Raw genomic sequence first — 13,768 nt, 5'->3', positions numbered from 1 at the left:
AAATAAATCATATGTGATGTAATGAAGAATGGAGAAAAACAAGATTCACCATTCAGAGTCCATAGGCCATTGTCCCCAAATTTCAGGGAAGTCTCAGCAAGTTTTGCCTTATAACTTTTGAAGGGGAATAAAATATAGCAATAGAAATTGGAGATTTGGAAAGTTAAAATCAATTAGATTATTTCTCAACAAAGTTTGGAGTGTCATGTGCAAAATAAAATGCTCACGATAAATGTAGCTTTAAAGAAGCTGAGCCAAAATTTCGCTAAACTCAAACTTAGTAAGCATGCATACCTAATACATACAAATAATAGACTAAAAAAAAAAGAGCAACAAACCAACAAGCACCAGTCCCATACTAAATAGGAAAATTAAAAGAAATTATAATTTTATTTATGAAACTGCACTATTAAATGCCTTCGAACATGGACATAAGTTTTAGTGTTGCAGACAGAAATTTACAGAATGTGAAAGTTTGTTTTGCCTCTAGTTGTGGTATGGCTCATATGCACTTGTTGATATTGTTGTATTTGATGTGTCTTTATATCCAAACCACATAATAAATCACTATTGCATTACTCTTCTTTTTATTAATTTGTACTCTGTTGACTAACCACGACATTTTTAATTTTCACGATTAATTGTTGATTGTAATTTGAGCAGGAGCTTGGTTTTGCAGGATTTTCTATAATGAAAGACTTTGGATTTTGATTGATTTATTGAGGTATTTACTCTTCAAATGTGTTTATTCTCTATATTTAGGATTGTTTATTTTGGTTTTTTTTTTTCATTATGTGCTATAAGTTGAAGAGAATACATGTTTCAACTGAATTTTTGTAAAACTTTAATGTATGTAGAAAAATATATATTGTTCTAAGAGAACCCAATATAGAGTCAAGTGGAGGTTAATCCAATTCCATGTAATTAATACAATATGTTTAAGCTATAGCTACCTATAACTAGATTGATATTTACACATATTTAGTCCTATTTAAAATAGTATATTTGTTTTTTATCAAGAAAAAGAAGTCTTACTATTTTTACAAGTTTTGAGTTTCTCATAATAATATGTATATTTGTTGCTCTTTGTGATGTTATTTTTCTTTAATTACTTCCCATCCTTTTGTAATAGTCTATCAATTTTCTTGATGCAACTATTTTTCCTCAAGAAATATGGAGTCAGGTTTACCCAAGAAAAAATATGATATATTTCTAATTAAGATGTATGGTACATGTGTGTGTTTTTTTAGGGAAATTTATGTATATATGTACCATACATCAACTCTGAGCAAGCAATTTGCGTTCATTAAAAAAAATAGAAAGAAAAAAGTAGTAATGAGTGAATCAATAAAATTATACAATAAATAATAACCATAAGATTTATGTTATTCATTTTGTGGTTTTCTCTTTCATAAATATTTTATAAATGGTCAATATGCATAAACTTATAAATTTTTTACTAAATTTAATAACCAATAAAAGTAATAATTAATAAAATAAGTATAATAAAACAAATAATTAAATCAAATAAAAATAATTACTAAATTATATATAAAATTGAAATTAAATTGATTATTAATTACTCACTTAATTTATTAATTAATAAACTTTAATCTAATAAGTTATTGATGATTTATTTGTAAAACATGATAATTCATTGAAAAAATAATAATTCAAATAATAATTTCTTACACTGTGCAGTGTAATAATTAATAATTCAAATAATAATTTCTTACACTGTGCAGTGTCCTATAAAATGTCGATCGACAAGACTTGGATTAATAATTCAAATAAATTTTCTGATGAGTATGTTGCTGGAGCGTTTGCATTTGTTGAGAGAGCTCAGCAATTTGTGGATACAAGGGGACTAGTGAAGTGTCCTTGTAACAAGTGTATTAATATCGAATTGCAAACGATTGGTGTGCTAGAAAGTCATCTTTTTGAGAATGGTTTTCTACGAAGTTATACAAATTGGTACTGGCATGGAGAGGAGGAAATAATACCGACCAATAGAGTAGTCCACCAATGTCACGAGGACGAGATGATGGATGTTCTTAATGATATAGCACAACCTAACAATTGTGAAGATGATGAGAATGAGGTTGATGATGAGATACCACCAGCATCAGAATGCAGAGGTACTAGCCAATACTATAATGACTTATTTGCCGAGATGGAGTCTCCGTTATTCCCAGGGTGTGAAAAATACACATCTTTGAATTTCGTAGCTAAGTTGATGCATTTCAAAGTGTTGGGGAAAATTCCTAACAAAATTTTTGATGGAATCTTGGAGTTGTTAGAAGATGCATTCCCATCTCCAAATAAGATACCAAAGTCACATTATGCGGCGAAGAGGTTGATGAGGAAATTGGGTTTGGGTTACGAGTCAATCCATGTTTGTAAGCATGATTGTGCATTGTTTTGGAAGGAAAATGCTGGAAAACACAAGTGTCCAATTTGTGGGGAGGATCGTTGGGTGGATAAAAATACCAAGGGGAAGAAAGTGCCCCAAAAAGTTATGCGTTATTTTCCATTGACCCCTCAGTTGATGCGAAAATATGCGTCAAGGCACATTTCTCAACATATGAGATGGCATCATGAAGGGCGTGTTAAAGAAGATGGTATCATGCGTCATCCTGCAGATGGGAAAGCATGGAAGGATTTTGACCGTAGCAATCTAGCGTTTGCAATGGAACCTAGGAATGTGCGCCTTGGATTGGCTGCTGATGGATTCAATCCTTTTGGAAATATGAGTTTGTCTTATAGCATGTGGCCGGTTGTGTTAATGACTTACAACTTGCCACCGTGGTTATGCATGAAAGAGACTAACTTTATGTTGACTTTATTAATTCCTGGTCCACATTCACCTGGAAAAGATTTTGATGTTTTCTTAAGGCCATTGGTTGATGAGTTGAAGGAATTATGGGTGAGCGGTGTTCAGACTCGGGATATTGTTGATGGTAGTTTTTTTAAGCTTCGAGCAGCTTTATTGTGGACTATAAATGATTTTCCAGCGAGGAGTAGTTTTTCTGGATGGAGTGGTCAAGGTTACACTGCTTGTCCTACTTGCAATGTATCAACACCATCAGTTCGTTTGCAAAATAAGGTTGCATTTTACGGTCACAGAAATTTTTTACCAATGGGACACCAAATTAGAAAAAAGAAGAAGTTATATGGTTCAGTTGAGAAAAGACCACCTCCAGAGGAATTTAGCACTGAAGCTATTTTCACACAAATGAATTTTATGCCTGAATCTCTTCCTGGTAAGCATGTTAGCTACGGTGGACAAAAAAGGAAACGCACAAAAGAGCAAGTTGGTTGGCGTAAAAAAAGCATTTTCTTTGAGCTCCCATATTGGGCCAATATGAAGTTGCGACATAACCTAGACGTCATGCATGTTGAGAAAAATGTATGCGACAGCTTAGTTGGCACAATAGTCGGGTTGGAAAATAAGACCAAAGATACAATTAGCGCTAGAGTATATTTGGAGAAGATGAAGATAAGGCCAGAATTGCATCTGAGAATGGTAAATGGTCGAATGGAAAAGCCGGCAGCGAAATACACATTTATTCCTGAAAATCGCATAAGTTTTGTCGGTTTTTGAAATCAGTCAAATTTCCAGATGGGTTTGCATCTAATTTAAGGAAGAATGTGATTGAAAATGACAATAAGATTACTGGGTTGAAATCCCACGATTGTCATGTCATATTGCAACGTCTTTTGCCAATTGGTGTTCATTCATTCCTAGAAAAACCTATTGCCAAGACCATTATTGACTTGTGCACTTTCTTCAAGATTATTTGTGCTAGAACTCTGATTGTTTCTGATTTGGAGAAAGTGAAAACATCAATTGTTGAAATTCTTTGCGGACTAGAAATCATTTTTCCGCCAGCGTTTTTTGATGTTATGGTTCACCTAATGATACATTTGCCTCAAGAAGCAATAGATGGAGGTCCAGTACACATGAGGTGGATGTATCCCTTTGAGAGATACATGAAAAAATTGAAACATTATGTGCGTAATAAAGCTCGTCCTGAGGGGTCCATAGCTGAGGGTTATGTCGTCGATGAAGCATTGACATTCTGTTCTATGTACTTCAAAGGGGTGGAAACAAGGTTTAATCGTCCAGATAGAAATGTTGATGCAATTCCATCACTAAAGAAGTTGTCTGTGTTTCAATCTCAAGGTTGTCCGATCGGTAAGAAGACACTAACAACTTTGGACGATGAACTTAAAAAAACTGCTGAGTGGTACATTCTCAACAATTGCATTGAGATTCTCCCATATATTCAGTAAGTACTTTGATCACACTAACAATATATCTACTCTTCCATTTATCTTTCAAATTTTTTAAGTCTTTCATATTTTATATGTGTAGAGAGCACAAGCAGATCCTTTTATCTAGTGGTGCTGAAAACCTAGATCAATTACAGAAAAAGGAGTTCCCCATGTGGTTTTACAATAAGCTTTACAATCTTCGACAAGCAGGATCTGCAGAAGCTTCTGAAGAGTTATTCTCCTTAGCAAACGGCTCCTCTAATCTTGTTTCTTCATACACTGGGTGTATTGTCAATGGAGTTTGATTTTTGTGTTATGATAGAGATAAAAATTTGAAAACTCAAAACAGTGGTGTCTTAGTACCCGGAGTAGACAACAAAAATTTCTACGGGCAATTAGAAGAGGTTATAGTGATGTCATACCTTGCTGGTTGTTCTGTTGTATTATTTAAGTGTAAATGGTTTGATACAGATCCTACCAAGAGTAGGATGAAGCATGAAAATAATATAACCAGTATATTTACTAAGTTCGAGTGGTACAAAAATGACAAGTTTATCTTGGCAACTCAGGCAAAACAAATTTTCTATCTTGATGATTTGAAAAATGACCGGGATTGGAAAATTGTTGAAGAAGTTCATCATAGAAATGTGTGGGACACCCCAGCAGCTTATGAACAGTTGGATCCCATTGAAATAGATGTTATGCATGACACAATAACATCTGATTTCCAATTGTTTGTCGATCTTGGTCCGTTGCCAGAAATCAATTTTTGCCGTAGAGATCAATCGCCATATGTTGTCAATGTAGATACTCCTGTTGATCAAGAGGAAGGTGAAGAGGAAGAGGAAGAGGAAATGGTCGATGAAGAGGAAGAGGAGATGGTCGATGAAGAGGAAGAGAAAGAGGAAGAGGAAGAGATGGACTTAGAAGAAGATAATGTAGAAGAAAATGAGAATGATAGTGATAATGAATATTATAGTGATGATTAAGTTGTAATTTTTGCATTCAAAGATTGTTTGCACTTATTATTTATGGATAACCATATTATTTATGTTTATCTTTATTTGTCAACATTTTATTATATGCACACATATATATCATTATATCATTATTAGTTGGTATGTTGAGTTTAACTGTTAGAAATATATATTCTTAATTTTCGGTGATAAATAAAGTGTCTAGAATACCTCACATGAATCTTAAATGTCAGCAATCTATATTATTTTCGGTGATAGTGAATATTATAGTGAAGCTTATATTATTTTTACATTGAAAGATTGTTCAAATGTATTGAAATTTTATAATATTTAAATTTGATTGTACAAATTTATCAATGCATATATATCATCAATTTTTTTAGATATGTCTTCTGCGGTTATGCAACATCACGGAGGTGATGGTGGGGCAAATCCTCCTCCAGATCCAACGCAGATACAGGCTGATTGTGAGAGAGGTAACACATGCAATTATTTTTTTTGGATGAATATATTGAATTAATTTATTTATGTGTATATAATAATTATATGTATTTGAGAAATAATAGTGACGACTAAAACGAAAAGGCGCGGCATCAACAAGGGGTTTTCAACTCGAGAAGCTAGAGTTGCATTAGGTAGACCACTACCACTGGAGTGGGATGTTCGAGGGAAGACTTACAAAGAAATTGGTGATTATTCCCAACATTTCTCTAGAGAGATCGGCATTCTCATTCGACAATATGCCGATCCTGACTACGACCGATGGGATAAAGTACCCAGCGAAGTTAGAGATCGCATACTTCCTCGTCTAGAGGTAATTTATTTCTATAATTTTTTTATTGGGTTCACTTTAATATTAAATCTAGCTAATTTATTTTATTTTTTTGATTCAGGATGATTTATTCGACATTGGTCGAAGTCGATATGCCTCAGAGAACCTCCTCGGCATTCTTTTGGGCATTCAACGGTCGTGCGCTGATCGTTACTCGGAGTGGAAGAATGACTTGTCCACTCATTTAAAAAAGAATGGTCGAGCACATCCTCTTGATGGTTTGGTGGTGGAGAAATGGCAAAAGGCGCTCCAGTATTTTGATCGCCCTGAAGTGAAGGTATTCACAAAAATATTATTTTTTAATTTATTTTTGTTAATTTAACATATGGTTAACACAAGTTCTTTGCAGAGGCGTTTTGAGACTAACTCTGCGAACCGTGCAAAACAAAAACAGAGAAGCGTGCAGGGTTCACAGTCTACGCCAGCCCTTCGTTACAAGAAGGTACTTTCTTTTTTACATAATTTTTATTTATGTTTTTTTATAATGTTTTTTTTCTTAATTTTTTTCAAACTTCTTGTATTGTAGCGTGATTTACAAACTGGGTGTCTTGTTGGGGTTCCAGAGATTTGGATGGCGACTAAGTACATAGACGGGGAAGGTTGGGTGAGCAAGGCAGCGAAAGATAACTATGTAAGTAAATTTATATTTTATGATTTTCTTACTTTATTGTGTTGTAAATTCTAATATTCTTGAAAATTGTGTGATACAGGAAAAGATGATAGAGAAACGTGACACTCTGCAGTCACAATCATCTACGAGCGCCTCTGCCTCGAGTACTATCCCGAGAGAAGATGATGACATTATTCTTGTTGAGACGATCTTTGGACGTCATCGAGGCTATCAGCCGGGTCTTGGTCGCAGGATTCGCACGAGGGCGAATTGTGAAGCGGCTGAGGTACCTCAACCAGCCCAACCACCTCCTACCGCACAAGACATGCAAGAGGTGAGGGAGCGACTCCGAGCCATAAAGGAGCACTTGGCTAGGATTGGTGGAGTCTCGGGATCTGGATCTTCTCAGCAAGGTCATGGTGCCGATCCTACAACACCTAGTTAAAAATATTTATATTTATGTATTTTAATTTTACTATGATAGTTACTTTGTTATAAAAATATTTATAGTAAAAATATAATTTTGTGCATGATTAAATTTCTCTTCTATTTCAAATCTTTTAGCAAAAAAATGTGTTAGTATATATATTGAATAATGGCATTTTTTTAAGTATATATAATAGTGCTTTAGGCATAAAAAAAAAGAAAAAAAAAGACTTTTAGCCACAATATGTTGTCGCAAAAAAGTAACATGTCGTCGCTAAATACCTAAATAATTTCAAAAATCAGAGGACATTCCTAACTAACAGCGACGAAAAAGTGGATCTTTTAGCGACCACATGTCGTTGCTAAAGGGAAATAGCGACGACATTTTTCATTTCGTCGCTAATTAAAACCAATTAGCGACCAGCATTTAGCAACGACAAATAGCGATGACATGGTAGTCGCTAAAGGAATTAGCGACTATATTTTGGGAATTTGCGACGACGTAAGTCGTCGCTAAAACCCCTTTTCCCTGTAGTGTGAAGAGAAAAAAAACTAAGCCTACACTTAATGTCTTTTTTAATCAAGTGAACTACAGCTATAACACTAAGAGAGTAATTATGGACAAAACAAGTGTTTCTATTATGCCACAAATAATAGATAGTAGTTGAGAACACAACCACCACTATAGAGGCTCGAATCCACTTCCTCATGTCTTCTATCCACCTGCACCAGTTCGAGAAGATTAGAGGCCATGTACAGCCTAACCAATCTTGAACCTGATGGACAACCTGCTGGGAGAAGCAACAGCCAAAAAACAGATAGTTAGAATACTTGTTATGGTCGATGTTCGATCGTTACAACAATTTTTACTAATATGCTTAGTACCTAAAGTTTTGGATTTGTACGAGGTATACTCCGAATTTTTTATATTGCCAAAAGTAATCAAACATAGTAAACCCTAATTCAGTTAGGGCTTCCCCGCTAGGTCTATTGATGAGATAATTGGGTACATCCGTGTCAAGTTTTTATTGGTCCAAACCATACTTATTTTTTTTAAAATTAATTTTAAATAAAAAATTAATGAAAAGAACATTTAAATTCATAAAAATAAAAAAATAAATCTCAAGAACACCAACAAATTTTATTCACATTCCATTTATAGCTGAAAAAGAAACTATACGCATGAGTTAAACCGTTTTTTATCAACAATTTTGATTGAATGTCAATAACATCATACTTAATATAAGAGACCAAGCTCCATTTGCTACTGATCATCCACTGTAAACTAGAGATGAAGAGATTGTTAAGATGAGAAAGCGTCTTTGACAATTAGATGAGCACATCTGGACTCATTCTATCACCACGAGATCTCAATGTGTATCCCACCACTACCTGATAATCCCGATGTTGGAGGACCGAGTTAGTAGGAGGTCTTATGTATGAGTTTTGTTTTATAGACTATTATATTTTCATCTTTAGGACAACTCTTCATTTGGATTGAGCAATCGTACTCTTATGTTTTTATTTAAATCATAAGAGCTTTTGCATATCTCTCTGTCTCCGAACCCCTAAACCCCATGTTTGGCGTCGAAATCTTTCCCTTGCCCAAAACCCCATGCCGGCATTGAGTTCTCACTGTCCCTAAAGCCGAAACTCCATTACTCAATCTCTCTCTCCTCTCTCATTCTTGATCAAGACATGCTCCTCTTTTACATGAATTCTCTAACCATCTCTTTAATTTATTTTTATATTAGCTTTGTAAAAGAAAAGCCTTTAATTAGTACTCATTTGTAAAAAATCTGATCTTCTATTTTTAATTTAATATTTAAAAAATTTATGAATTAAAATGTATTTTTAATAAATTTAAAAAAATAATTATGATTTGGACCAATAAAAACGGGGCACATGTCTGCCGCTAACAAAATTATAGTTTTACAATGTTTGGGTACTTTCCCTGCTAAAAATAAAAGATTGGGAGTATCCCACGTATAAATAAAAAACTTTAGGTAATTTTTTCCACACATATTCCTTTAAGTCACTACGAAAAATCTTAGTTTTAGTCACAAAAAATTTTGTGACTAAAAACAAAAAATTTGTGACTAAGGAAAAATCATTATACCTATGTCATCACTAAAAAGTCCGTGGCTAAAAGTATTAGTCACAAAGATCACAATTTGTTGTCACTAAATGTATTTTTAGTCACAACAAATTTTATCACTAAAAATAATAGGTCGTGACTAAAACTATATTAGTGACAACTTGTGATTAAGTATGACTTTTTAGTCACAAGTAATTTTTTGTTGTTACTAAAAGTGGCATTTAGTCACACAAAATATATGTTGTAACTAAAAAGTTGTCACTAAATGTTACCTTTATTTGTAGTGAGTGTCTGGTTATATACTGAAAAAACATCTAAATTAATAGTTCTGGCATTTCAATATGTACACCTAGACTGAAAATTCATTTAGATTTCATTATAAATTCACGATTTCAAATCACTATGACAAACAGAGTGAGCCAATAGGTCATGCCTTTCTCATAAGGCCACATGTCATGGTCGTTCTCACACTAAATATATTGAGTCATCAATATGTTCCCCACACTTAGAGATCTTGACCTAAAATGTTTGGACTGTATTACGTATTTAATTTTTATAGTCTTATTTAAGTAATTTATTAGTCTTTTTTAATTGTTATTTTATAAATTAATATATATATATTACATATTCGATATAAGGTAGGGAGGGACGACTAAATTTAGTCTTCATTTACACATATTATTGATATAATAAATAACTTGCTTGTGTACGTGTTGATATATATATATATATATATAGTTGCTATGATAAATTTGGAATTAGTTAAAGAAGGGGCGGGAAGGGTCATTTTTTAATTAGGCACAATATGTATATGTGTACTACCAAATTATATTAATGTGACATTAATGAGAGAAAAATTAAAATATTATATTATGAAAGAAGTTGTAGTATAGCTGGTTTAGTTAATTAGATGGGTTCCAAGATTATTTTGGTTATAAATACGTAACTAACATAGCAGAGATAATATATGCCTTGCATTGACACTACAAAAAAAAGTTCTATACCGAGAACGTTATACCGACAACATGTTCTCGGTATAGACATTTTAAATGCGCAGGACATTTTCGCGGTTCTGAAATAGGGTTAGTTCCTATACCGAGAACATGTTCTCGGTATAGGGTTTATAAATATGCCCAACAGCCGCGAACCCCCTTCTCCTTTCTCTCTGGTTTCCCTTTGGTTTCTCCACGCCGTCCGCCTCTCTCCGCCGAAAACCTCGATTTTCTTCCCAAAAATTTCAGTTTTAAGCCCAAAAATCTCCAAAGGTGAAGGAGTTTCTCTCTATTTGTTAAAGGTAAGGTTTATTTATTCATTTTATATATATATATATATTTATGAAATGGTAATGATTTTTTGTAAGTTTTGTTTGAAGGTTGGGTGCGGTTTTTGTTGAACTACAGAGAGAAAGCTTGCAAGGAATTGAAGGTATTGGTAAGTTGTTTTTAATTTTTCTGTTTTTTTTTTAATTTCTTTTTTCAATTTTTGAATAATTTATGTTTTTTATATAAATAAAATAATATTAATTTTAATAAAAATATGAAATTATTATATTAGATAGAATGTATTTATTTTTAGGTTTTAAAAATATTAATTAGTAAAAATGAGATTAGGAATTAGAAAATTGTTATATGATTAATTAGTATTTTTTTTATTAAAATAGATTCTATGTTGTTTTGGTGAAATTTATGTGTATTAAACATATTAGTAAACATATTAAATATTTGAGTGTTAATTTGAAAATTTTGGTGCTAATGTTAGTATGTTGTTGTTGTCTTTTTTAATTTTTTTGGTTATGTTAGTAGTAAAAAATCAGATTTTATAAATATTAATGATTTGTTATTGTTAATTTTTAGTAGATTTTTGATATTTTGCTTAGAAAATTGAATAATTAATAAAATTTAGACTAATAATTATAAATTATATAGTCGTTTATAATGTATTTGTATTGCTCTCTGCATGATTTGAGTCTGGATATTTTTTATGTGTTATTTGCAGGATTTTAAATTTTGGGGTAGATGAAAATATAGTCGTTATGCTGCCGAATTTTTTATAGAATTGTAAAATTTAGAGATCTTGTGAATATTAGTAGAAGTACTCAACAAAATTTCTAATTTAATAAATAGTGAATTGATAAGTAAAGTAATATATTTTAAAATTAACATTAAAAAAAATTAACATTAACATTATGCAACTAAATTTTAATAAAAATAAACATTAATTAAATAATTTAAGTAATAATTAAATCCTATGGTAATTAAATAAATTTTAGACAAATCTTAGAAATTTTGTTTAAATTAATAAAACTATTCAATAAAGCATAAGTAAAATATGTAATTTAATAAATACTAAATTAATATGTAAAAAAATAATATTTGTTAGTTTTGATTAAATAAAATTAACAAATATATTATTAGAAAACCAATTTTAAACATAATTTTAATCATTATTAAAATTAAAATTAATATTTGAAGTTAGTAAAAAATATGTCAAAAAATTTAAATAATTTTAATAATATTTACACTCAAATATATTATAGTTAGATATCATAAAACAACATAATTAACTTCAAAGAGCATAAGACATTATAAAAACAATATTTAATTTTATTTGTTTATTTCTTTGGTAATAAGAGATTATTACCAAAGATATGATAGTGTGTTATTATCACCTAGTGATAATTTTTTATTTTTTTAGTGTTCATCACAAGAAGCCTTAGACCCGTTCAGAGAGGGTGAGTCATTGAATACTCTTAAATTTTCCTCTCTCTGAATTAGGACACACACACAACTTGATTGTAAGTTTGATGATTAGTGTTTCGTGCAGTGCTACATTCATACAATGTCGATCGACAAGAGTTGGATTAATTTGACAGATTGATTATCCAATGAGTATGAGGCTGGTGTGATGGATTTTCTCCAAAGAGCTCGGCAGTGCGTTGACTCAAGGGGATTGGTGAAATGTCCGTGTAGGAGGTGTGTCAACGTTGAATTTGAGACGATTTATGTATTAGAAAATCATCTCTTTGTAAATGGTTTTCTACGGAAATATACCAATGAGGAAAGTGATAGATCAAAATGATGAAGATGAAATGATGGATGTTCTCAATGATGTTATGCAAAATGACAATGACGAATACGAAGAGAATGAGTGCGATCAAGAGATACCTACAACGGACTACAGGGGTGGGCAACATTATAACGATTTGTTTGCTGAGATCGAGGCTTCATTATTCCCCGGGTGTCAAAATTACACATCATTGAATTTCCTAGTGAAGTTAATGCATTTCAAAGTGTTGGGAAAAATTCCCAACAAAATATTTGATGGAATGCTGGAGTTGTTACATGATGCATTTCCAGCCCCAAATAAGCTTCCAAAATCGCATTATGCAGCGAAAAGGTTGTTGCGGAAACTTGGATTGGGCTACGAGTCAATCCATGTCTGCAAGCATGATTGCGCACTGTTTTGGAAGGAACATGCTGGAAAAAGAAAATGTCCTGTTTGTGGGGAGGATCGATGGGTGGACAAGAACACCAAGGGAAAGAAAGTGCCTCATAAAGTGATGCGTTATTTTCCTTTAACCCCTAGGTTAATGCGAAAATATGCATCGAGGCACAGTTCTCAACATATGAGATGGCATCACGAGCAACATATAAAATAAGATGGTGTATTGCGTCATCCTGCTCATGGGAAAGCTTGGAAGGATTTTGACCGAAATAATCCAACATTTGCAATGGAACCCAAGAATGTGCGGCTTGGATTGGCTACAGATGGATTCAATCCCTTTGGTAATATGAGTCTTTCTTATAGTATGTGGCCAGTTGTGTTGACGACATATAACTTGCCACCATGGTTGTGCATGCGAGAAACTAATTTCATGTTGAGCTTATTAATTCTGGGACCTCATTCGCCAGGAAAAGATTTTGATCTTCGACCGTTGCCACAAATCAGCTTTGAAAGTACGGGGGCTCCATTACAATTTTTTGAGATAGATAATGTTGCAATTGAGGAGGAGAGGGAGGAGGAAATGGAAGAGGAAGAGGAGGAGGAGGAAGAGGAAGTGGAGGAGGAGGAAGTTGAATATGAAGATGATGAAGAGGAAGATGAACACATAGAAACCGATGATGATAGTGAAGATTATTATAGTGATAATTAAGTGGTAATTTTATAATATGTTGAAGTAATTATTTTTATCAATAATTAATTTTATATAGTCATTTTTAACCGATAAATGTAATTTTAATATCGATTAATTTCACAGATATGGCTGATGTTATTGCTCGATCTCACGGGGGTGCAGGTGGAGGATGTGATCCTCCACGTGGACCGTCAGATATCCCAGCTGATTGTGAATGAGGTAATACTTTACACATTGATATACTCCTTAAATTTTAACAATTAATCCATATTAATTTTAAAATATTGAATTTGCATACAATAGCCTCGAAACAAACGTGGACGCCATAAAGGATTGAACACGCGGGAAAAAAGGGAATAGTTGGGGCGTCCTCTCCCACATGAGTGGGATGTGCGGGGGAGAACATATAAAG

The 13,768-nt window shown here is 32.7% G+C and overlaps 2 protein-coding genes across 3 annotated transcripts; both read left to right on the top strand.

Annotated features, from left to right (window-relative positions):
- The first annotated feature begins 660 nt into the window (after positions 1-660).
- Positions 661-7,605, top strand: LOC133789116 (uncharacterized). 2 transcript variants are annotated; one of them, XM_062226833.1, is made up of 6 exons: positions 661-724; positions 5,639-5,731; positions 5,822-6,069; positions 6,149-6,364; positions 6,482-6,529; positions 6,614-7,605. In XM_062226833.1, the coding sequence occupies exons 2-6, from the start codon at positions 5,641-5,643 to the stop codon at positions 6,770-6,772; spliced, it is 762 nt and encodes a 253-aa protein (XP_062082817.1). In that variant the 5' UTR covers positions 661-724; positions 5,639-5,640; the 3' UTR covers positions 6,773-7,605. The 2 variants fall into 2 exon arrangements, with proteins under 2 accessions (XP_062082817.1, XP_062082818.1); XM_062226834.1 differs by lacking the exon at positions 661-724 and having other exon boundaries at positions 5,389-5,731; positions 6,651-6,703.
- LOC133792582 (uncharacterized) lies at positions 1,757-4,800 on the top strand. The gene is made up of 3 exons (XM_062230490.1): positions 1,757-3,263; positions 3,611-4,292; positions 4,379-4,800. Exons 1-3 carry the CDS (start codon positions 1,757-1,759, stop codon positions 4,581-4,583), a joined length of 2,394 nt encoding a protein of 797 aa, XP_062086474.1. The 3' UTR covers positions 4,584-4,800.
- Positions 7,606-13,768: the final 6,163 nt, after the last annotated feature.

Source organism: Humulus lupulus, chromosome 7, assembly GCF_963169125.1.
Source record: "Humulus lupulus chromosome 7, drHumLupu1.1, whole genome shotgun sequence".
NCBI lineage: Eukaryota > Viridiplantae > Streptophyta > Magnoliopsida > Rosales > Cannabaceae > Humulus > Humulus lupulus.
This window is presented reverse-complemented; position numbering and strand designations above follow the sequence as displayed.